The 25,490-nt window shown below is 41.2% G+C and overlaps 3 protein-coding genes and 1 non-coding gene across 9 annotated transcripts in view; 1 reads left to right on the top strand and 3 right to left on the bottom strand.

Moving 5' to 3' along the window:
• The window catches only part of LOC126988803 (solute carrier family 23 member 1-like), a 37,222-nt gene extending 34,179 nt beyond the window's left edge, over positions 1 to 3,043 (top strand). For all 5 annotated transcript variants that reach the window (XM_050847224.1, XM_050847228.1, XM_050847226.1 and 2 more), the window contains one exon: positions 2,611 to 3,043. The gene's annotated coding sequence lies outside the window, so the exon portion shown is untranslated. The remainder of the gene's footprint in view (positions 1 to 2,610) is intronic.
• Positions 140 to 15,739, bottom strand: LOC126988801 (meiosis regulator and mRNA stability factor 1-like). Of its 2 annotated transcripts, none has more exons than XM_050847220.1 (19): positions 15,599 to 15,739; positions 12,689 to 12,789; positions 11,699 to 11,939; positions 10,701 to 10,894; positions 10,332 to 10,416; positions 9,841 to 9,976; positions 9,240 to 9,362; positions 8,981 to 9,156; positions 7,396 to 8,662; positions 7,009 to 7,239; positions 6,378 to 6,581; positions 5,738 to 5,870; positions 5,469 to 5,631; positions 4,949 to 5,079; positions 4,322 to 4,401; positions 3,636 to 3,740; positions 3,155 to 3,295; positions 2,597 to 2,728; positions 140 to 1,890 (listed from the first exon to the last, which is right to left on the bottom strand). In XM_050847220.1, exons 1-19 carry the CDS (start codon positions 15,625 to 15,627, stop codon positions 1,750 to 1,752), a joined length of 3,813 nt encoding a protein of 1,270 aa, XP_050703177.1. In that variant the 5' UTR covers positions 15,628 to 15,739; the 3' UTR covers positions 140 to 1,749. The 2 variants fall into 2 exon arrangements, with proteins under 2 accessions (XP_050703177.1, XP_050703178.1); XM_050847221.1 differs by lacking the exon at positions 15,599 to 15,739 and adding an exon at positions 15,450 to 15,492.
• On the bottom strand, positions 4,726 to 4,799 carry Trnae-cuc (transfer RNA glutamic acid (anticodon CUC)). The gene has a single exon. It is a non-coding gene; the product is annotated as a tRNA-Glu (tRNA).
• A 1,216-nt stretch (positions 15,740 to 16,955) lies between the features above and the next one.
• On the bottom strand, positions 16,956 to 25,488 carry LOC126988802 (serine-rich adhesin for platelets-like). The gene is made up of 8 exons (XM_050847222.1): positions 25,401 to 25,488; positions 24,020 to 24,068; positions 21,993 to 23,596; positions 21,094 to 21,237; positions 20,397 to 20,557; positions 19,655 to 19,781; positions 18,291 to 18,460; positions 16,956 to 17,389 (listed from the first exon to the last, which is right to left on the bottom strand). The coding sequence occupies exons 2-8, from the start codon at positions 24,033 to 24,035 to the stop codon at positions 17,110 to 17,112; spliced, it is 2,502 nt and encodes an 833-aa protein (XP_050703179.1). The 5' UTR covers positions 24,036 to 24,068; positions 25,401 to 25,488; the 3' UTR covers positions 16,956 to 17,109.
• Positions 25,489 to 25,490: the final 2 nt, after the last annotated feature.

The raw sequence follows: 25,490 nt of genomic DNA, 5'->3' as shown, positions 1-25,490 counted from the left end.
TCAACAAAGTATTAATGCAGGAGTTCCCACTAAAGAATCAAAATGGCTTTCTGTCAACATGCTCACTTCTTCCAGACATTGTATCCGTTCTTCTTTCAATATTCCCCTGCACTGAGAAGATGTTTATTGAGACAGTACATGAATCTTACTGCTGTTTATTCCAAATTCCACAACAAGGAATGTTTCAGTGTAACACTGAGATAGCCTTAAGCAACACAATGAACATTTCACAACAATACCTCGACACATTAATGCTGACCTACACACCAAACCAAGAGATCTCTTCACAGTTGAGTACTTTTCACAATTATCTTCTTTTGTAAATAACAACATATAGAATTCTTAAGCATTACTGTATTACTTGGTATGTAAGATACTAAAGATTTATCTGCAAACCTTTGGATGTGCTCTGAAATGTCACGGGTATAAATAAATTAATGTTCAAAACAGTATGAGAGCCTTGCTAGGCATCCATACTTAAAACAAAACTATTTTAGCTAAATAGCCATTTTAAATTATATCTTTATATTAAAATTTGTTCAAGAAATCTTAAATTATCTTGAGGATGTTTCTGGACTTCAGAAACAATGTAAAGACTACATATCTAATCCTCCACGGCCAATAGATAACAGCATCGTTCTGTACTGTGAGCAGTAAGTCTTGACTTCACATTGGTAGAAATAACATTAAAAATAATTAGCTGAGAACATTAAATTATATAATATCTCTTACCCAAACCCTGATAAACATGGTACAAAATAATCTTCAGACCAGACAGTAAAACTTTCTCCAAGTACTCCTCACCATTCAGACCTTGTCAACACTGTATTTACAGTCTGTTTATATAATATAATCAGAGAGGAAGAAATACCAATATGTGCAGGATCCAAATTCATAATCTCTGGTTAAACCTAAACATAAGTAACTTTTACTTGTTAAATCTAAACATAAGTAACTTTCAATAGGTCAATATCATTACTGTGAAATACACAATAAATAGCTTGAAAAAATATATTCATGAATTGCATCCCATTAATTAGACTTGAGATTACAAAAGACTAGCAACATACAACCACACAAAATATTGCACAACCGTGGTTCAGAGCCTTAAAAACCCAACACTTACAAAATATCAACAAGTTAAATTAAACAAAACAAAATATTGTAATTTTGCTACTTTTCTATATATTAATCTCAAAATTATTGATAGAACTGTATTCTTGTACGTAAACTTGTTACTTTGTTTATTATAAATAATGGAAGAGGATAACTAGAATGCCTTCTTTTTCCCAGTTATTTGTGTGTGTGTGCACTGCTGCATTAACTTGACTTAGTTTACTATAAAATAATGGAAGAGAATAACTCGTTCTACTTATTTGGGTGTGAGTGTGCTGCTGCTGCTGGTGTGTCAACATTTTACTTAGTTTACTATAAAATAATGGAGGGATAACTTAATATGCTTTCTTATTTCTGGTTATTTTCGTATAACTTAATATGCTTTCTTATTTCTGGTTATTTTCGTATAACTTAATATGCTTTCTTATTTCTGGTTATTTTCGTATAAGTGTGTGTGTGTGTGTGTGTGTGTGTGTGTGTGTGTGTGTGTGTAGTGGTTTATTGGCCTTGTCTAGGAATTGCCCATGTGTCACAATCGTGTTTCTAAATGAAAATATTAAAAAAAAAACGTTTACTGATAATTCATGTCTAAATAAAAGAAAAAAGGAGCAAAACAAGCTATGACAACCTTGTTCAGGTGGACGTGAACTGGGCAGCAAGCCGTCTCTTTGTGTGGAGCTTTGGCACGGCAGAAGTGGATGACCTTTCCACTTTTTCATTTGCGTTACCTGGGACCCAGGCACCACCCTTGTCTTCTTCCCTGGCCAGCGTTTCCTGAGATACAAGGGAAGGGACTTAAAACCTTCAGAAAGTAACCACTAGACTGTATTATGATTGATTATATAAACTTGTTAGTACTACGACAAAGGAAACTATTTTAAGATGCCAAATGCAATCTCAGAGAGAAGTACACAGTATGATAGAACTGATGCCAGACAAAGTTCCTGCCTCAGCAAGACCAAGATAAACAGAATATTCTGTTTACTTCATGCACCGGGTGTGGTGAAGACCTAGAGACAATCTGTTGTTCCGTGATGATTTTATGATTTTTTTTGCAACATACGAAGGCCAGTTTGTTCCTACACAAGAGAATAGCACTTAAAGACTACTGATAGAATAAAAAAGCTTATATGTAACTTGAATTAATATTTCATCTCTTAATAATTCATGTCTCTCAAAATGCACTCATTACCAGCCGGAAAAGGTTCCAGCCATAAAAACAAACTGCATTCCAGGAAAAAGGTCACTTTACATGTCTGCCTTTAACCCTTTCCATACATGACGTAGACATCGGCATCACAGTATAGAAAGGGTTAAGAGGAAATGGAAAAAGATTAATCCTCTTCTAACCCTCTTAATCCTCTTCCAAGAGATTTAGAAGAGGATTAAGAGGTTTAGAAGAGGATTAACCCATTTCATACTGTGACGCCGACATCAGCGTCACCGTAATGAAGGGGTTAAGACCAAAGCACTCCCCTACCTGATTTCTTTCAGAGTGGCCGACTGTTCCTCCTAAGGTGACGTCTGTTGGCGGCACTTGTGTGAACAGATCGGGAGGCGGCAGTTCACTGGCACTTGGAGGAGCAGTGAACACTTCATTGGGACAGTTACCCTGAAAGAAAATAGGGTTCGTGCAAATGTACATACTGCCTAGAAATGTGCCGATACCAATACTGACTTTTATATGGATTTTTTTATTCATCTGAACTAACTAGTCAAACACATTAAGGTATACAACTGGCACTATGTAAATATATCAACTAATAGTATCAGGTGCATATCTCAGGGTGTCACTCAGGGCCCTGGCTAGTCTGTGAGGGCATACACACTGCTGCATTGATGTCTGTACTGGATCACTTGTCTACACTCATTTTTTTTTATCATATGACTAATTTTTCTTAATAAATTTCATTGAGGTTCCTCCCTATTTCTATCGTTTTACTTTTGCCTCATGTGTCTATCCGACCCTGTGTCTTCATTAAGCTCTTTACCCCATAAGCACTGTAAAATACAAACACACCTAAGAAGAAAATGGTACCTGTTTAGAGAGTTCATCAAGTGTGTGGACTGAGATGGGTGGTGTTGGGCTTGTTGGGAGCCCTGCAGGATTGCCACCGGGGTTCATGGCAGTGACTGGAGAAGGTGGCACGCTGCTCCAATTTACTGGTATAGTTGGCACCTGATGGAAGATATATAATGTACCAGTCCGACTGAGAAAGGGAGCAACATGAAAGCTGTCATGTTGGGAAAGTTGAAATATTAATACCATAAGGAACATTATTTTATTGTGATTTGAACAAGTATTTTTTGATCCCTAGGTCAATTGAAAACTTTTTTTTGTTGTTTTTTTACAGGAAAGGAAGCAGCTCAAGGGCAAAAAAAAGTGTAGAAAAAAAAATTCCACTAAACGCTGCTCATAAAAGAAAAGAAGTGGCCAAGAGAGAGGTCAATTTCAGGTGGAGAGGTGTCTTGATACTCTCCTCTGCAATTACAAAAGCATAATGCCAAATATGACTCACCATGTAGTGTGTTGGAGACATTTGGGGCATCACTGGGTACTGAGGTGACCACATCTGACCCCATATCATTGAACTCCCGGCTGCTGCTGGTGAGCTAGGGTACACCTGTGTTTGCAAGAGAAGCAATTTTTTTAGTAAATGAACCTCAATGCAACCCAATTTAACCTGGCAGCAGCGACGGGCCAAATTTGTGGCTTTACTGTAAAGCAGCAACGGGCCAAATTTGTGCCATGGTATAAACCCCCAAAAATAGATGATACATAATCTGATCACAAATGCTTTGATATATATTATGAAATGGTTTGTGTGAGGGGTGATTTTTTCTCATTTTTCTCGCTTGGAGGGACCATTAAGAAACATGATCCCCGCTGCTACCGGGTTAAGACGGCCAAGCAAAGCGACCACCTAACCTGCATGCTGCCACTTTTGTTTTCTCTAACTTAACCCAAATAAACCTTACAACTAGTAAGCTGTTGCCTCTACAGACTGGATTCTATGCATCTTACAACTTATTTTACTTAACTCCCCCAGGCTTCTGAATATAAGCTTAACATTTCTTCATGTAACTGAATTTTCTTACCTGATTTAGCACTACACTGTGTTTGTTGGCTAGTTATCGGATATTACCAATACAAAACACACAATAATAATAATAATAAACACGAGAAAGTCTAGAGTCCACGCACCACAGGGGAGGACGGCTGGTATGGCTGGTGGTGAGGCGAGGGACTGACACTCATCACCAGGTGTGCGCTGGAGCTCATGTCTGGAAGGGTCACAATAATTCAATAAAAATTAGTTAAGAAAAAAAAAGTGTCATTATTGATATTCATTCAAGAGAGTAGGATTAACAACTGCTTTTCAGTAATAGTCACAACAGTATTTGAGATCTAGTTGAGAACGAAGGAAAGTTTCATCTAGTCGGCGCAACATCTGTGGTCATATGCCGGAGAGAGACAGAAGGGGAAGGAATTATAGGAGAAGAAAACAGATCCCAGGAGACGGGACAAAACCCCCGATTAAAACCTGGTACCCATTCACTGCTGGGTGGACAGGGGCGTAGGGTATCGGAAAAACTGCCCAAATTTTTCCACTCCGCCCGGGAATCGAACCCGGGCTCTCTCAGTTGAGAGCCGAGTATGCTAACCACTGCACCACGAAGCCCCCTATCTAGTTGAGATATACCCTCGTACAGTTTTATGAAGAAACATCTGTACAACGAACGAATTGAGGAGTGTTCTTCTGTTATCCTATCCCAGTGCAGAAGGGCATTTTCAAGGAACAATACCTGTGGCAATCTAAATATAACGTACCTGGTATTATGTGCTGGTATTCATACTGTGATGTGGTGGTAATATTATGAGGTAGAAGGAGCTGGGAAGTGGACCCGTGGGGGTTGGATTCAATTGCTGTTGCTGCCGAGTCACTGTCACATGTGCTGGAACTGTGAAGGATGGTCTACACTATATCCATGACTAAATAATTCTATCACTGTATGGCAATCAGTCTTACAATTATAAAACCCTCACTCCAAAAATCCTGCCCCTTTCTTCATGATTTGCCTTCATATTGCTACCCTATCCATTAACAAATTAAATAGAACATTATATATCTAGTTGGGTATTCCTCTGTGTCACCATTTCTCTTATACAATGGGACTATGCAAGCATTTCTCAAACAGCCCAGGCACTCCCTTTTCACAAGAGGCAATCACCATATAAGATTATCACACTTTGTTATATGAGACGATCTGCTCGACTAAGAATTTTAATTAATATAAAAACTTGTCTCTAGGGAAGTCTTTATAACACAGGAGGCAGTCACAACACACACCTATTGGCAGCTGTGTTTGAGAAGGGCGGTGCAGGAGCAAAGTCCTGATTCAGCACCAGGATCCTCTTCATGCCTCTCCCCCGGACAGTCACGAGGTCTCCCAATGACTGCACCAGAGCGACAATGTTCGGAAAGCCATAAGTTGCTGGACGACATGCAACTCCTGAAACAATAAAATCCTTCATAAACAATAACAGTTGACTGAACAGGAATGATAAATGACGAATGTGTATTTCATTAGTATATTTGATAGTATATAATACACTCACCAAACCTATCAATGTATGCTGTGTCAAAATTCACGAGGTGCATGCGGCCGCCAGCTTCATGTAACACTGTCAGTAAATCCCTGGCAAATAACTGCACTGGAACAAGACGGATCTTGGTGTTTTCCTCATCTATCTAGAAATGAAAGGAGCATATTAAACGGCAAAATTCTGAATATAACACTAAGTACACTTTGAACCTTTCTCCACTAGCTACTACAGTCATCCCTCAAATAGTACGGTTTCCAATAGTACAGTTTCGGTTTTATGTGGATTTTCATAATTTTTTTAGGATTTTTAACCCGGTAGCAGCGACGGGCCAAATTTGTGCCACGATATAAACCCCCCACAATAAATGATACATAATCTGATCACAAATGCTTTGATATATATTATGAAATGGTTTGTGTGAGGGGTGATTTTTTCTCATTTTTCTCGCTTGGAGGGACCATTAAGAAACATGATCCCCGCTGCTACCGGGTTAAATTTCCCGACAAGCAGGAAATTCAAAAACCCTAAAAAGATCTTCTATGACACTCCGTATAAAACCGAAACCGAACTATTTGGAACCGTACTATTTGAGGGACAACTGTACTTGTGAAATAATTATGTTGTGAGATAAAAGCTATTTTTAGATACTTACAATGACAATGTCCTCCAAATCTTTCTTCATTATCTCCAGGCTTGGTGTGGCATTGTAACATTCTTCATATATACTCATGAACTTGTCCAGGGAGCAAGAGCCATCAGGAATATCCCAGAGGATCCTCCGGGCCCTCACCATTATCTCATGGAGGTGACCACGGTCCACCAGAGCAACCAAAGGCTCATCCTCAGTTTCAACCAACTAAAAAAAATTATGTATTAGGAATTCCAGTTACTCTATAACATACATGAATCCTATGTTCAAATGATGCCCCAAACACAAACAAGTCAATAGCAATATTCAAGTTATTGTAGACTTTATTCAAGATAATTAGGTTCCAAGACAATTATGCTAGAGAGAAGGGCGGTTAGATGGGGACTCAAATTACAGAAATGGTGTCCAGCACATCTTTGCAGTAGGAGGAAACATGTGGTATTGTGACTGTTTTAGAATTAACAAATTGTGGAACCAAGCAAGAGGTAAGACACCTCCACACTAGGTTGACTTGGTTATATGAAGCTGATTTGGAAGAACATATAAAGGAACATTTAGTCCAACAGATGAAGCCTGTAAGAGAAGACAAAAGGAAGGAAAGAGAGAAAGAAACAGATAGACAGAGAGACTTTACCTTGACATGGTTCCGCAGTTTTCTTATCAGGTCCACCAGTGAACTCGACCCATACTGCAAGGGCTTGAGGGAGTAGCCGTAGTAGTGGGTGAAGACTTGAGTAAGGGCGGAGATCTTGATGGCCTGGTCTGGCGATCCCCGCACCACCACGGCAACTTGCTCCCCCAGGATCTTGATGCGCGCTCGCTCCACAAGCTGCAGGTGTTTCTCTCCATCCTCGTCATCAAATACCTGGAAATTACAACCTTATAGTGCATCATTTCTACCAAAGATGACAGAGACTGGAAAATTAAAAGAAAACTCAAACATCAATATCAATATCAAATAGGAAGTACTACAAGTGTCAACAAAACCATCAAATTCCTTATAGAAATTCAACAAACTTACTTGTATTATGTCTGGTATTGCTTCAAAGAGTTCAATGAGCTTGCTGAAGCCGTAGTCTGCCACCCTGCACTGCCGCCCAAAGTGGTGGTGGTAGGCCGGAATGAACCTGTTGAAGAGCATCTTGCACTCGGGAGAATGGCGAAGAAGCTCAATCACCTCCGCAGCAAACTGTCGCGTCCTCTCTATTTCTTCAGGAGTCTGTTCTCTCTTAGGGATGGCAACCGTCACCTCTGCGCCAGACCTTGTAACTATCACAGTGGTCTCGCCAACCTCGGTCAAGAGATCTTCAATGTCACACACTCCATAATCAACAACATTCCACTGGCGAGTCATGATTTTCTCGTATGCAGAAGGAAATTCTTCTAATGTAATGGCCTTAGTTGGCTGTCCCTTCAGTACTCTGAGAAGATCCGATGAGAAACGTTTGACCTGTGCTTTGTGGGCCAGGGTCAGGATGCGCTTGTTCCCTTCTCCAAGCACCTGCATGATGTGAGGCAAGGCATCAAACAAGTCAGCCAGCTTGGTGAACCCGTAGTCAGCAACTCTACACTGGCGGCCAAAGTGGTGGTGGTAAGCAGGGATGAATCTGGAGAAGGGCAAGCGACAGTGTGGGAAAGTCTTGAACAGGTCCACAAGCTCCCGGGAGAACAGTGCCAGCTGTTCCACGAGAGGAGGACTCACACTCCTGGCTAGGTCTTCTGCTTCATCTGCCAGTTTGTTTTCTACCCATTTTATGTACTTGAACCCGCCAGCACTGGTCAGTATGCATATGCCAGGCAGGCAAGAAATGAGGTGTTCAAGAGGGACACCATCTTCACATTCTTCTAATGCACCAATTTCTGCCTGATAGCAGTCAATAAGGCTGCCGAGAGGAAGAAAGCCTGAGTGGGACTGCAGCAAAGAGTGTATTGAGGCAGCCAAAACACGTAATGTTAGGTTTACATTTGGCAAACCTGTGTTACTGTCTCGCTCTGCCCAGCCGACGGATTCATCTGGCTCAGAACTGTGCAGTTTACAAAATCTAGAGAAGCTGCCTTCCGTGTCCTCAATAATCTCAGGCAGTTCTGGGGACTGAAAGTGGCGGAGTTCAGGGTGCAGCGCCACCATCCTGCCCGTACTGTTGTCAGACACGCTGATGATGTCCCTCATGCTGTACATCTCAGACACCCCGATGGTCTCATGGAAGCGTCGCTCATACAGCTCCCGAAACTTGAACAAAGGAAGCCTTTTACCAGGAACTTCTTGGAGCAGCATGATAACCTTGGACCTGAAAAAGAAGTTAAAACACATTACAAATGCATGTCAACAAACTCATATTAAATAACTAATATAAATAAAGGTATTGCAGGGAAAATAAATTATTTCTTTGACAAGTGAAATTGGGTCAACTGTGAATGTCTATAAAGCTGGCAAGAAACTATGGAAAAAAATGCAAAGAAAGCACTTAGATTAACAATAAAAGAGAACAGTGAAAATGTCTGACTGGTGAACTTATCCTCAACCAAGGTATGGGAGAGGCAATAATGTGATTCGCTTTACCTTTTGGAGTTTGCTAACAGTAGGCACATGACACATTACTTCATACCTTTTGACTTCAGGAGACGGCTGGTTGTGGTTGACATACGATATGATTATCCTCTTTGCTCCAATTTTTTTACGGTGCAGCTGTGATATGGCATACTGGGCGTCCTGCTGTGATGGGACGCGCACAGAGGCTACCAGGTTCCCATCAGACTGTACAAACACTGATATGTGCAGTATCTGAAAAGATTAGTGTAAATTTTAAAGCTTGAAAACATAGTCAGTGGATATGATTTCAAAGTCACAATTCTAGACTCCCTTACCATCACATGATCCCTGAAGACTGTGAACAGAATGCGCTTCATGTCCCGAGCATCAATGTTTTGGTCCAGATTGGCAACTTGCAGTTCAACGGGCACCTGCTGAGTGTTGCCCACGTTCACCCCCTGGAACAAGAAATGTGAAGTTATATGAAGAAACAAGAAACGGTTAATTCCAATATCAAATTAGCAAACCATATTAGACAATGGCTTTGCAAACTTCCTTCAGATGCCATCCACTCTTAACCCCTTGGATGCAGACTTCCTACAAGAGGACATCACCAAGCTAGAGGAGTGGAGATACAAGTGGCTGCTCCAATTCAATGCAAAAAAATGTAAAGTCCTGCACCTTGGGAGGAGATATCCAGCATACCAATACCACATGGGAAACACTCCACTATCCACCACAGAGGCAGAGAAAGACCTGGGAGTATATGTTACCAGGCTACCAGTGAAGGCCAAATCCGTACCAATCGCAGCGGACGGGTTAATGTGAAAAGGAGGGCCAAAGTGACTGGTTGCCAAATCAAAACGAAAGTCAAAGGCCTGCAAGAGAACCGCAATGAAACAGAAAAATATGTATAAAAAACAGACAAAAACTTACTGCTCCTGATCCCCCCAGAGACATGTCCTGAAGGCCGGGGATGAGCTGGTCCTGGCTTGTGATCCCCGAGGCATTCCACGTGTTCCTCGGGAGGTTCATTCCTCCAGCTCCTATCGTAGGCGAGGGATTCCTTCCTCTGAAAGAATCATAGCTTTTGGGGTGATATAACACTGATATTTCTAAGCTAGTAACCTTTCTTTTTCATGAAGTTATGTAATATAAACTGATAGAGGGTTAATTTTCCATCACAGGGCACTTTTTTCAAACAATTCATTCCACCTCAAACTACTAGCAGCCACACCACAGAAAACTCCTGTTCCACCTTCACACAGGTCTGCCCCACTTTCCCCCTCCACTTATCCCAACCCTAGTCCACCTGTCCTAATCATTCTACTTCTTTGATATTTTCCCAGGCACACTCTTATACCTTTTCTTCCTCTTCTACTATTAGTGAATTGAACAGCAACACACTTTGAAACATTGACACTTACCTGTATGTGTTACTGAAGGAATACAAATCTGAATTCCTAGAGCTATAGGAAAATGCTGGGGGGGAGCTCATTCTGAACGCTGGTTCTGTTGACGGAAAACAAGAATATCGATGTAACATTTTGGTATGTCTTTCATATTATTGCAGAGAAAACAATTTACTGAGTACACATATATAGTGACTGCTTGAGTTATAGTTAGGCAGAGTTGAAGGTCTCTTCCCACACACAGCAGGCAGCAATAAATATCTTGTAACAATCAATATGAAAAGAACCTAATGTGTTGAACAGGTACTCTCTACTGAGGATACCTACATGAACTTACTAAGTAAACACAAATGATAACTGTTTGGCTCTTTCACAAATACTTACTCTGATACTGTGGTCTCTGGAACGTATCTGGAGTTCTGTCCAGATGCATAGGTTGAAGACCTGCAGATCTGTCTTCACTGATTTCTCCATTTTGCAAGCTGAAGTCTTTGAAGAGCCCAGAAGAACATCCACTTGTATTGACACTTTTCTGATTCCCAAGCATTCGTGGAGCACTGGCTGGCCAGGACCTTTGCCTGGAAATGAAATTAAAGAAATGTAGATAACTGGGTGGAATGCTCCTCTAATGTCTCTTTGCACAAACTTACATAATTCATAAACTGCTTTTTTTGTGTGTGGCATATAGATAACCCAAAATGAACACTGGACAGAAAAATGTAGTCTGCTCATCTTGCATGTAAGGGATTAGCAAATCATATTCATATAAACAGATACTATGTCGTGGGTATGGGTGGTTAGCTTCCTGCCTGTTCAATTTTATTAATAATAAGAAATGTCTATTGTAATTAAGTCTGGTCAGGGCAGTAAAGGTAGTGCTCTGCTACTGGTAACATGTAACCCACTACAAACAGCCGCATGGTCAGGTAGTCGGCGACTAAACCGGCGACCCCACTGGTTTTGTTTTGGAGCAGTGAGGAATGTGTGTTGGACCCCCAGGTGGATTAAAAACAAGACCATTCTGAGGGCAGATGAACTCATGTTTATCAGTCAATGGCCATCCAGTCCTAGCTATGGGTGAAATAGAGGGTGGTAAACCTCATAGCCCCTGCTGCTTGTAGAGTTTGCCTTTTTCATTCAGGCAAAGGCTAGGGCCACCACTTAAAATAGGTGTTTGGGTCTGCAAGGGCATGCACCCGGAAAATCTTGCGCCAAAAACTGAAAACGGCTCGATTTACAAGCCATAAAACGTCCAACCACTCAGGAAGAGTGAAAACAGACATTAAACAAAATGATGATGAAGATAATGAAATGTCTATTGTATAAATCTGAATTTGATGATTCTAATTTACTGACTCATGAGTGAACATTTCCACACTTACTGTTCATCCACTAGAAGAGAGACCGAGGAAGACTTCTCGTAAGACTTGAATGCCGAGCCTGGCCGCTGCATGGATGATATACCATTGCCTAAGGGGTCCCTCGCCTTCCAGGACAACCCGGGCTCTGCCACCTCCCCCATGGCTTGTGAGTAGCCCGTGAACCTCAGGGAGTTTTTGATATCAGAATTCTCTGATAAATCTGCCTCTTTGTCGTGGGAGTATTGCTGGAACCACCGGCCGCCTGAAATGGATGTGAAAAATGAATGATTACAGTGACCTATGGAAAATTCAATGGACCTATTGTGTTTGATCCTTCATGGTGGAGGATCTGAAATCTGAGAAGCAAAACATGATAAACCACAACCTGTTAACCCGGTAGCAGCGGGGATCATGTTTCTTAATAGTCCCTCTAAGCGAGAAAAATGAGAAAAAATCACCCCTCACACAAACCATTTCATAATACATATCAAAGAGTTTGTGATCAGATTATGTATCATCTATTTTGAAGGGTTAAAATCATGGCACAAATTTGGCCTGTCGCTGCTACACGGTAAAGCCACAAATTTGGCCTGTCGCTGCTACACGGTAAAGCCACAAATTTGGCCTGTCGCTGCTACACGGTAAAGCCACAAATTTGGCCTGTCGCTGCTACATGGTAAAGCCACAAATTTGGCCTGTCGCTGCTACATGGTAAAGCCACAAATTTGGCCTGTCGCTGCTACACGGTAAAGCCACAAATTTGGCCTGTCGCTGCTACATGGTAAAGCCACAAATTTGGCCTGCTGCTACGGTAAAGCCACAAATTTGGCCTGTCGCTGCTACACGGTAAAGCCACAAATTTGGCCCGTCGCTGCTACACGGTAAAGCCACAAATTTGGCCCGTCGATGCTACCGGGTTAATCTAACATATAATAGGTACCAAAGAAACTCGTACCCCTAAAATTTTGTGATAATACAGAGTTACAACTGTTAAAGCCCAGCAACACTCACCAGTTGTCTCTGTTCTCGATCCTTCCCTGTCTAGATTCTTTCCGAAGCTGCAATATATTCTGCTTCCATACACATCCTCACCATCTAGTCTTTTCTTTGCCCTGGAAGAAATTCAGCATCATTAACAACACTTTCATTCAACATCATTATAAGATCAACAGACAAGGATTAACAAGGCTCTACGGTAACTAAAAATAAAGCCAGACAACCAAAATATAGTAGCCCCAGAAATAGTAACATAGCCCCAAGATCTAGTAACATAGCCCCAAAAGATAGTAAGATACCACCAGGATATAATAGCCTAGCCCCATGAAATAGCAACCTTGCCCCACAAAATAATAACCTAGTCCCCAAAATAGCCTAGCCCCATAAAACAGCAACCTAGCCCCCAAAATATCCTAGCCCCATAAAATAGCAACCTAGCCCCCAAAATAGCCTAGCCCCATAAAATAGCAACCTAGCCCCCAAAATAGCCTACCCTCATAAAACAGCAACCTAGCCCCACAAAATAGCCTAGCCCCATAAAACAGCAACCTAGCCCCAAAATATCCTAGCCCCATAAAATAGCAACCTATTTACAAAATAGCCTACCCTCATAAAACAGCAACCTAGCCCCACAAAATAGCCTAGCCCCATAAAACAGCAACCTAGCCCCCAAAATAGCCTAGCCCCATAAAACAGCAACCTAGCCCCACAAAATAGCCTAGCCCCATAAAACAGCAACCTAGCCCCACAAAATAGCCTAGCCCCATAAAACAGCAACCTAGCCCCCAAAATATCCTAGCCCCATAAAATAGCAACCTAGCCCCCAAAATAGCCTAGCCCCATAAAATAGCAACCTAGCCCCACAAAATAGCCTAGCCCCATAAAACAGCAACCTAGCCCCCAAAATAGCCTAGCCCTATAAAATAGCAGCCTAGCCCCACAAAATAGCCTAGCTCCAAGAAACAGCAACCTAGCCCCACAAAATAGCCTAGCCCAAAAAAATAGCAACCTAGCCCCCAAAAAACAGCGACCTAGCCCCACAAAATAGCCTAGCCCCATAACATAGCAACCTAGCCCCACAAAATGGCTTGGGCACCGAAATGTTTAAGAATATGACCCTGGTTGACCTAAGGCTTCTACAGTGACCTTTTCGAGTCCTCAGTAAACACAGACATGTATGGAACGCGAATATAACATTGTATTAGGTGACCCAAGATGCATTATTGAAGAAAGGTTATAAGAGTCGAATTTAATTAAGAATGGCCGTTACGAATTATGACCTTCCCTTATTATTAACAATGAGTAAGTGCGATAATAACCTTGATATGCTTGTGGATGAATATAACCTAATTAACTATCCTCACCAGCCAGCACGTGTTCCGAGCCGCTAATGACGCAACGCTCTACAACGTGCCAGATTATCGTACTCAATAGCATCGTTTATACCGGTTTCTGACCCATAATTATTGCCAAGAACCACCAATAATTAACCATTTTAACGATATCTCTATTTAAAACGACGTTGCGCGGTTCTACCTGTCTACACGTGGTCGCCGCTAAAATGGGTACAACCGATGCAACGTTGCTAGATTGTCGTACTCTGCCTCTGTTTGCCGATTTTCGACCCAAAAACTGCCTTCATATATAGTTATCGTTTAAATGGTTAATTATTGGTGCTTCTCGGCAACAGCTGTGGGCCAGAAACCGGTAAATCCGCGGCTCTGTGTACGATTATCTGGCAACCATGAACCGATGTCTCCTATGTCGATATGCATGGCCCGTCTTTTGTCTGGGTTTATGGTACTTGAAATTTTGTCTATCAACTCAAATAGCATAATCTCGTTTTTGTTTCGTCTAATCGTTGTATCCATTTAATTAGTGTTAATCTATTCATTTGCGCAAGCGTACTACTTAAGTTTCCTGTAAGCATTGTATCTATTCTGTTAGTACAAACTCATTCACTAGTGTAATCGTGCTTCAGTCTTGCCTAATCATTGTGTGCATTCAAGTAGTACCTAGCTACAAACTCGTTCATTATTTTATTTATAGAGTAACAATGGTTTAGTTTCGTCTAATCATTGTTGCTATTCAATTACGTAGCATAAATCCATCCATTACCGTAAATTGTGATTCAGTTTCGTCTGGTCATTGTATTAATTCAATTAGTGTTAATCCACTCATTAGCGCAAATAGTGGTTCAGTATCGTCCTATTATCGTGTCCATTTAATTACTGTTAACATATTCATTAGTACGGAGATGCCTCAAGCCAGTCACTTATGGTAGGGTGTATACAATGCAATTAATATACAATGCTTGTGGTGAACGTATAGGCTACAACTAACAATTAAGTCACTAGTTAAACCTCCGAGTCACTCGTTAAATAAACATAAAGGATGATCAGAACCCACTCGGCCGCTTTTGGACAATCTGCGCGAATATCTGTGATTCCGCAAAGGTTCTGATACAACGTCAAGTGTTATCATTCGCCCGAAATGAACGATGACTGAGCGCACTGTATACCAGCAATCAAATCACTTATCAAGACTAATACTTGTCAAAACGACTCTACGGTAATGTTTAGATGCCCGGAAAACACTGAAGATGCCCTGACGATACCCATACTCACCACTGCCCATGGGTATATCCTTAGAACAACACACAGCGCTAAATGTATACCAACAATTACATCACTTGTTAAAAATGGAATAACAACCTCCTACGGTATTGTTTGAATGACCACAATGCCCACAAGATACGCTGGGTCCTAATACTCACCACTGCCCATGGGTATATCCTTTGAACAACACACAGCGCTAAATGTATATCAACAATTACATCACTTGTTAAAAATGGAATAACAACCTCCTACGGTATTGTTTGAATGACCACAATGCCCACAAGATACGCTGGGTCCTAATACTCACCACTGCCCATGGGTATATCCTTTGAACATGGCAACAAGACACACCAGCGCTATCTATATCAGTGTCAGCCGTGGCCACAAGATCTTCCACCCACGTGCAACAACCAGCCGCTCCACACTGCCGCCCAGCCACCGAGAGAGGGCCTGAACGAGTGAAGCCCAGGATTCGAAACAGCGTTGCTACATTTGAACGCGGCTCATTATCTAATACACCAGTTTTCATTCTAAGTTTTCACCCACACATAGTCTCTAAGAACGTATTTACTCGCAGTTAGTATTGTATAGGCCTACTCAGTTGGGGAATGAAGGCAGTGTTGCGAGATCCGAACACTGCTAATTATCTAATGCCATAGTTTTAATTGTCCTGGTTTTCCATTTTACGATTTCTCTAAGACTTTTATTGAGAACTTAAAGTCTTTGTCGTCAGTACTGTATAGGCCTATTGATACGTACATGTGGAAATAGACCAGCAACAGCCTATTATTTTCTGGGAATGAATGTTAAGCAAAAATATAATAGCAGTCACGTTAGTAGAAAGACAGATTGCCAGTCATGTTATAATTGCAAGTATTGTGCTGAGATTCTGTGAAGGATGGTCATGTTATTCTGAATTCCATAGGTCTTGAAGCTTTGCAATATTAGGAGTCATGCAAGAGTGTTTGAAATGATCTTGAGTAATGATAGTTATAAGTAATGGTAGTTATGAGTTGTGTAAAGACTAAAGACTTGTATGAAAGTGCTTGATCTCATATTAGGAGAGACATTTATTTAAGTGTGTGTGTGTGTGTGTGTGTGTATTTACCTAGTTGTATTTACCTAGTTGTAGTTTTACAGGGCCTGGGCTTACGCTCGTGTGGTCCCGTCTCCGTATCTAAAATTATCCAACTTTTCCTTGTGTGTGTGTGTAATAACCTTTCTTGACATCTAGACCTTGGAAAATCTCACACCTTGGGGACTCAGAGCGGAACAATGGTGACTCCCATCAAGAAGCCTTCCAGCAGATTGGTTTGGCCCACAGTGTAATCGACTTGCTTAGCACGAGTAAAATGGTGTTGTCAATACAATGATTTCAATTTTTTTAAGTCCCCTTTGCATAGGTACAGTTATTAACCCGGTAGCAGCTGGGATCATGTTTCTTGATGGTCCCTCCAAGCGAGAAAAATGAGAAAAAATCACCCCTCACAGAAGCCATTCCATAGTATATATCAAAGCATTTGTGATCAGATTATGTATCATCTATTTTGGGGGGTTTATATCATGGCACAAATTTGGCCCGTCGCTGCTACCGGGTTAAAGAAAACTAGGAACATGATATAAAAACAATTTAGTTATTAGTATTTACTGCCTTCTAATTGTAAGCAGTTTATTTTTGTTACAGAAAAGGAGGCAGCTCAAGGGCAGAATAAAAAGGGAATAAAAAAGTCTGCAGTTAGTACAGAGTAAAAGAACTCCAAAAGAGAGAATCAGAATCATTTGGAGGTGTTCTGATAAGCTCTCTGGAAAAAGGTCAAGTCATAGGCAGGAGGAAATACAGATGGGGGAGGCTGTTCTAGAATTTACCAGCAGAAGGAATGGAAGAATGAAGATGCTGGTTAACTCTCTTGCATAAGGGATTAGGATGAAACAGATGAGCATAGACATAGTAAGAGAGGCAACATTACAATGGGTTTTAAGAGATAGAAGACTGTCTGTAAGAGGAGGAGAGCTGATGAGATGAAGAGCCTTGAGGGGTGTGTTAGGTGTCCCCCCACACATGAGATCCATACTCCAAACAAGGCCATATGGATAGTAACTGGGAAGGAGAAAAAATGTTGGAAATTATACAGAATGCCTAACCTCAAGGAAGCTGATTTAACCCGGCAGCAGCAGGGATCATGTTTCTTAATGGTCCCTCCAAGCGAGAAAAATGAGAAAAAAATCATCACTCACACAAACCATTTCATAATATATATCAAAGCATTTGTGATCATTTTATGTATCATCTATTTTGGGGGGGTTAAATCATGGCACAAATTTGGCCCGTCGCTGCTACATGTTAAAGCCACAAATTTGGCCCGTCGCTGCTACATGTTAAAGCCACAAATTTGGCCCATCGCTGCTACATGTTAAAGCCACAAATTTGGCCCGTCACTGCTACCGGGTTAAAAGAAGAGCATTGAGAGTGGTGAATGAGTGGAACAGGCTTGGCAGTCGTGTTGTGAGACCCAATATGACAGACACATAAAAAAAAGATTAGATAAACTCATGGATAGCAAGGTTTGGTGGGGTTAGGGTCATAGAAGCTGCCTTGCATGCCCTACCAGTCTCTTGCAATCTCCTTACATTCTAAAGTTTCAAGTTGAGATTTTGAGTAAAGGACAGAAAGAGAATCCATAGTGTAGAAAGTATTTTAACCCCTTGACTGCAGATTTCCTTCAAGAAGACATCACCGAGCTACACGAATGGAACAAAAAGTGGCTGCTACAATTCAATGAAGAAAAATGTAAAGTCCTGCACCTTGGGAGGGGATATCCAGCATGCCAATACCACATGGGAAACACACCACTATCCACCACAGAGGCAGAGAAAGACCTGGGACTATATGTTACCAGGCTACCAGTGAAGGCCAAATCCGTGCCAATCGCAGCGGACGGGCCAAGAGGTCTGAATGTATATGGGGAGAAGACAAGTGAGACATTGGACTTGATACTCACCGTGTGGCCAGCTCAGGTGTCTGGAAGGATATGGTGGCACAGTAAGATGACACGCGGCCAACCTTGCCACCACAGTTAGCCGACAGAATGTTGAGACGGCGACGCACGGCTGACTCCTCTATCCCCTTCGGCAAGTTCCGTACCAGTATGTCTTTGCGCAGGAAGCTCGTCTGTGCAAAAAATAAGAAGAAACAATTATAGTATCTTGAAGAATCTAGAAGTACTTAAGAGTATTCAGATGTATCTAGAAGTATTTAGAACAGTGTTTTGGAGTATTTAGAAGCATTTAGAAGTATTTAGAACCTGAATAGTATGGTAACTTGCTTTTCATTAGATCTTACAAAACAAGTAATACATGATTTATTAGAGTGACTGGCAGAAAGGGGACAAGTAGAAGAGCTATAATGAATCCTGTCACCACCATTCTCATCATAAACTCCTCCTTCCTTGCATTATAAAAAGGAGTTAAGGCTTTTAGATATACAGAAAAACCTCTTTAACCCAGTAGCAGCGGGGATCATGTTTCTTAATGGTCCCTCCAAGCGTGAAAAATGAGAAAAAAAATCACCCCTCACACAAACCATTTCATAATATATATCAAAGCATTTGTGATCAGATTATGTATCATCTATTTTGGGAGGTAAATATCATGGCACAAATTTGGCCCATCGCTGCTACACGGTGAAGCCACAAATTTGGCCCGTTGCTGCTACACGGTGAAGCCACAAATTTGGCCCATCGCTGCTACACGGTGAAGCCACAAATTTGGCCCATCGCTGCTACACGGTGAAGCCACAAATTTGGCCCATCGCTGCTACACGGTGAAGCCACAAATTTGGCCCATCGCTGCTACACGGTGAAGCCACAAATTTGGCCCATCGCTGCTACACGGTGAAGCCACAAATTTGGCCCATCGCTGCTACACGGTGAAGCCACAAATTTGGCCCGTTGCTGCTACACGGTGAAGCCACAAATTTGGCCCATCGCTGCTTTTAGATATATAGAAAAACCTTTTTAAATTGGCATTTTGTGAATCAGGGTCAAGGAAAAATCAGTAATGCACAAAACTTAATGAGAGCCTGATTTTTTAAGTCTGAGCAACTGCTGGAAAACTCGGAAAAATAAACCCCCTGAAGAAGACATCACCAAGCTACAGGGATGGATCAGAAAGTGGCTGCTACAATTCAGTGAAGATAAATGTGAAGTCCAGCACACCAATACCACATGGGAAACACTCCACTACCCACCACAGAGGCAGAGAAAGACCTGGGACTATATGTTACCAAGTTGCCAGCGAAGGACAAATCTGTGCAAATTGCAGCGGACAGGTTAAGGAGTCAGTAATGTGGGCCCTATCAGCTTACCTTTGGCTTGACGGCGCGCTGAGGTAGTTCCTGAGTGACCTCGGAGAACAGGGCCGTTTCGTGGGCAGAGAGCTTCAGGGAGTCTTGAGCATGGGCGTTGTGGACAAGTATCACTCGGAGATTCTTTCTGTAATGTTTCATGGGTTATCATATCACTTCGGAGGGCTCGGTGGCCTTGGGTGGGTGGGAGGCGGGCAGGGCACAGTAGTAGAGGAGATTAAAGTGTATCTTTATAGCAGAATAAGTTGGAACATGTGGATAAGGATACATGAATCATATAACCCCTGACCATTTATTTACCCAGGAGAGAATGAGACTAACGTATAGACTAATCTCGGTGTTCCATAAGAAGCAACTAAGTGTGATGTAGATCCTAAGGCACAAGAGATTCAGGCTTTGGTATGAGAATGTTTGACTGCCTAACCTGCCATAATTAAAGCATCAATATTAACCTGATCAGTTTTTAGAATCTGTCTGGTATTTAGAAGTATTCTGAAGTACTATTTAGAGGTTTTAGATCCCTAGTACCAGGATTTAACAGCATTATACTCTTAGAATCCCATATTTAAGTTCTTTATATAATACTCAATAGCTTCCTTCACCTGAATCTTAAATCATAGAACTCTGTGATCCCATACTGAAGGTGGCAATAAAAATCTAAAGAACTTAATGTATATCTAAATCATGCAGCTCCATAATCACATATACTTTCGAGCACTGATATAATTCTAAATAACCTCACCTGTATCTTAAGTCATAGAGCTCCGTAGCAAAGTTTGAGTCGCCTGAGATGAGGATGATGGTGGCGCCGGGGCCGTGGATGTCAGCAAAGCGACGCATACTCTGTAGGAGCTTGTCATCGGCGGCGTTCTTGACAGTGCTTCCGACGTGTATAACATTAACCTGTAAGAAATAGTATGTGGCTTTAACCCCTTGACTGCGGATTTCCTATAAGAAGACATCACCAAGCTACAGGAATGGAACAAAAAGTGGCTGCTACAATTCAATGAGGAAAAATGTAAAGTCCTACACATCAATACCACATGGGAAACACTCCACTATCCACCACAGAGACAGAGAGAGACTTGGAAGTATATGTCACCAGGCTACCAGTGAAGGCCAAATCCGTGCGGGTTATGATGAGAAATTTCAAGCACAAGTACTCCCCTGCCTAATCTCTTTTGTGGCCGTTGGAAATACTTGTTACGACAGTCAAAAACATGTAAATATGGGCTTATGTTCTATTCCTTGACAATATGAAACATTTATAGTCCTAAAATAGCTATACCAAGAACATTAATGATTTTTAACACAAGTATATATGAAACACAAGCTTTTACAGCATAACAAAAACACATAGCACCCCTTTTTGTTTTCTGCTTCTGTTACCCTTGAGCTGCTTCCATTGATGTAAAAAAATTATAAACAAATCAACTGACCTGAGCATCATTGAGCTCCTCCAGTATGATGGGGTTCTCCTTGAGGGTATCACACACACACATGAACTCCACCTCTCGCTGGTCACTGAAGAACCTCGTCCGGATGGCTTGGACAACATGCGTGGCGGACAGACCTTTCGGAACCTGAAGGAAAAGAATTAAGAAACACATTGACATAAAAAATCAATATACATGAGTCTTCTGGACAACAAGCGTGGCGACAGGCCAATCGGAACCTGAAGGAAAAGAATTAGAAACACATTGACATAAAAAATCAATATACATGAGTCTTCTGGACAACATCGTGGCGGACAGACCTTTCGGAACCTGAAGGAAAAGAATTAGAAACACATTGACATAAAAAATCAATATACATAAGTCTTAGAATAGTTATATATGCACTGATACAAAAAATCAATATAAATAAGCTTTGAAATAATTATAAATTCATTGATACCAAAAAAATCAATCTAATTAAATTTTAACAATAAAAATATCAAAATAAATAAATCTTCAATATCAACCAAAGCAGAAAAATGAACTTGAGGCTTTTTTTTTAAACTTTCTAAGAATATTAATGAAAAATAACTAAAAATAACTTAAAATGGACACCTGACAGTTCTCAATGCCCTAAAATTACACATCTGACAGTTTTTAAAGTTCTCAATGCCCCCAAAGTACACATATAACACTCCTTTATATCCCAAAATTACACATCTGACAGTTTTTAAAGTTCTCAATGCCTCCAAAAATACACACCTGAGTTTTTAAATTCTCAATGTCCCAAAAATATATATCTGAGTCTTCTAAGCCCCCCAAAAAATACACATCTGACTCTCCTAATTCAGTGTCCACTAAACACACACTTGACAGCCCTTTAAGCCCCCAAAAACACATACCTGGCAATTCTCAATGTCCCAGAAGACTCCTATTGGTGGCAGGCGTCCCACATCGTAGAGGGAGAGCTTCTGCCGTGACTGTCTCTCAACCTCCTTCTGCTCCTCCTCCTCCATGCTCTTCAAGTCCTGTTCTGCATCTTCCATATTACACAGCATCTCAAGTTCCTGCCCATACGACGCACTCTCACTCACGTTCTCGCTGTCTTGAAAACTCGTGAACTTCCTCGCCGATTTCAACACCCCAAGTTGGTTCACGTAGTCTTTGGAGCCAGAGACTTTGCTAATCCCTTGTGGTGTCTTTGGGGTTGGTTTCAGAACTTCCTGCCTGGTACTGGATCCCCATGTACCCGTTTGTCCGTTGGTGTCGGATTTCTCATACATATTACCGCTATTTAACAAGGCTGAGGTGCTGAGGTCATCTGGAATGTTGTGTTGGCTGCTAACAGTATATGGGGACTCAGACAAGAAGGCTTCAGGTGTCATTAAGGATGATTCCGTGGCTACATTTGTACTAGAGGCTTGACTATACTCATGCTTAGGTGTGTAGTGTGTGATCTGCTCTTCACTGAGGCTCCGAGATGATGTATTCTGAATGCCTTCGTAGGGAGTGGAAAACTGTGGCAGCAAGGTTGTTTCCGTAGCTAAACTTGCACTTGAGGCTTTACTATACTCATGCTTAGGTGTGTAGGGCGTAAGCTGCTCTTCACTCAGGCTCCTGGAGGATGGTGTGGTCTGCATGCCTTGATAGGGAGTGGAAAACTGTGGCAGCAAGGTCGTTTCTGAAGGTGCACTTGTACTGGAGGCTTGGCTATGCTCAGGCTTGGGTGTGTATTGAAACTGGTGTTCACTGAAATTCATGGAAGATGATACTGATGGCATGCCTTGGTAGGGAGTGAAGTTTGTCAGAAGCGAGGATTTTGTAGCTGCACTTGTACTAGAGGCTTGACTATACACAGACTTGGGTGTGTATTGAAACTGTCCTTCACTGAGGCTCCTGGAAGATGAAGCATCCTGTATGCCTTGGTAGGGGTCAGGAAAGTGTGGCACAGACACTGGCGTGGAAACCAAGAGAGTAGCCACACTAGAACTTGAAGCTTGAGCATAGTCTGGAGGTTTTGGTGTGTATGGGGCAAACTGCACTTCACTGAGACTCCTGGAAGATGATACTGTCTGCATGCTATGGTAGGGGGTGGAAAAGTGAGGTATGGATGTAGGCGTTGAAAGCGAGAGCGTACTCGTAGTGTGGGCAGTGTTGGAGGTGGTTATTGTGACGACTTCCTTCCCATCCATTACCTCCTTGAATGGATAAATGTCTCCTGAGTCTCGTTTAGCAGCTATCACAGGCGCATAGTCATCAAAGCCTAAAAAATCTGAGTGCGTTCCAGACACAGAGGAACATGTACTGCTGGAGCTGTAGAGCCACTGGTCAGTAGTGTATTTACTGGAGGTGCAGCCAATACTACAGCTTGTCATACTATAAATATCACAGGTACAGTTTGAGGTACTATTGGAGCTTGGGCATTTTTCCAGCGATATGGAAAAGTTTATGGGGCCAAGCAAGGCACATCCTGGGCTTGGGGGTGGCGGTAAAATCTCTGGAAACTCTGGAAATGGAAAAAGAAGTAGGAATTAACGATGAAATGGGGTTTTTTATGTCTAAGTTAAAATTCATATTCAAGCTGACTGAATTTCTAAACTAGGTACCATATTATAAACTCTGGAAACAAAGCAAAAGTAAGAATAATAGAGATGAAATGCCTTTTGTCTTAGTCGAAAGTCTTATTAAAGGTGGAAGAATCTTGAAGCTCATTTATTACGAATGAAAAAAATTACTTAGTGACAAGAGAAGCTATGGAAATGTGGAAATGAATATATGCTCTATTTTTTCTCATCACAAGAAAATTATTCATTAGAAAATTAATTAAAACATACTTTCATGAAATAATATCTCTCAAAGGCACCCAGCAACACAGTGCGAAATGTTTCTTTATCACAGCCTTTTACAAGTTGCAATTCTCCATAGTTACCTGATTTTCCAGTCATGATGTGCTGCACCCTACCACTAGAATGACTATCCTGCAATAAAGAAACAGTACTTTAGTTTAAAAGTATTTGCAAAACTATAGCTTATTCTTATATCACTAATGAATTGTCTAAGCATATATACTTAAGACATTGCTGGTTTAGACACAAATGATTTACAACTGTGGTCGTTATGGAATTTATCAAAGGTACAGGTAAGTTAATTAACCTAAAACCATCTTCCTCCACCTCTACCAAGCCATATTTTTCGAGAAACCCCAAAGCATATTTTCCAGTAACTTCAAACCATGTCTCTAGTGTATATGGGGATTGATTCCAGACTCCTCATTAAAGCCAACATATTTAATAGCCATAATAGCTTAGACTAGTGCCATAAATACGCCATATAGACCTACTAGAAGCCATATTTTTCAAGAAACCCCGAAGCATATTTTCCGGTAACCTCAAACCATGTCTCTAGAGTCTAGTGTATAGGGGGAGTGATTTCAGACTCCTCATTAAAGCCAACATATTTAATAGCCATAATAGCTTAAACTAGTGCCATAAATACGCCATATAGACCTACTAGAAGCCATATTTTTCAAGGAACCCCAAAGCATATTTTCCGGTAACCTCAAACCATGTCTCTAGTGTATAGGGGGAGTGATGTCAGACTCCTCATTAAAGCCAATATACTTAATAGCCATAATAGCTTAAACTAGTGCCATAAATACGCCATATAGACATACTAGAAGCCATATTTTTTAAGAAACCCCGAAGCATATTTTCCGGTAACCTTAAACCATGTCTCTAGTGTATAGGGGGATTGATTCCAGACTCCTCATTAAAGCCAACATATTTAATAGCCATAATATCTTTGACTAGTGCCATAAATACTCCATATAGACATACTAGAAGCCATATTTTTTAAGAAACCCCGAAGCATATTTTCCGGTAAACTCAAATCAAGTCTCCAGTGTATAGGGGGATTGATTTCAGACTCCTCATTAAAGCTAACATATTTAATAGCCATAATAGCTTAGACTAGTGCCATAAATACTCCATATAGACCTACTAGAAGCCATATTTTTCAAGGAACCCCAAAGCATATTTTCCGGTAAACTCAAATCAAGTCTCTATTGTATAGGGGGAGTGATTTCAGACTCCTCATTAAAGCTAACATATTTAATAGCCATAATAGCTTAGACTAGTGCCATAAATACCTACTAGAAGCCATATTTTTTAAGAAACCCCGAAGCATATTTTCCGGTAAACTCAAATCAAGTCTCTAGTGTATAGGGGGACTGATTCCAGACTCCTCATTAAAGCCAACATATTTAATAGCCATAATAGCTTAGACTAGTGCCATAAATACGCCATACAGACCTAGTAAAAGCAATAAGCTGTACAAGTTAGCTACAGCCCCAGCCTCCTCCAAACAAAGATCAACAACACTAATGACCACGAGACCAAAGG

Source organism: Eriocheir sinensis, chromosome 70, assembly GCF_024679095.1.
Source record: "Eriocheir sinensis breed Jianghai 21 chromosome 70, ASM2467909v1, whole genome shotgun sequence".
Lineage (NCBI taxonomy): Eukaryota > Metazoa > Arthropoda > Malacostraca > Decapoda > Varunidae > Eriocheir > Eriocheir sinensis.
This window is presented reverse-complemented; position numbering and strand designations above follow the sequence as displayed.

Excerpts from the sequence above, each read along its gene's own strand:
- LOC126988801 (XM_050847220.1), bottom strand. The coding sequence starts at position 15,627 with ATGTTCAAAGGATATACCCATGGGCAGTG. Across the intron at positions 12,790-15,598 it reads GGATATACCCATGGGCAGTG|GGCAAAGAAAAGACTAGATG; the intron begins GTGAGTATTAGG and ends AATTTCTTCCAG. Across the intron at positions 3,296-3,635 it reads TGTCTCCAACACACTACATG|GTGCCAACTATACCAGTAAA; the intron begins GTGAGTCATATT and ends ATCTTCCATCAG.
- LOC126988802 (XM_050847222.1), bottom strand. Across the intron at positions 18,461-19,654 it reads AGCGCGCCGTCAAGCCAAAG|ACGAGCTTCCTGCGCAAAGA; the intron begins GTAAGCTGATAG and ends TTTTTTGCACAG. Across the intron at positions 17,390-18,290 it reads ACACCTGAGCTGGCCACACG|TTACTATCCATATGGCCTTG; the intron begins GTGAGTATCAAG and ends TCTCCTTCCCAG.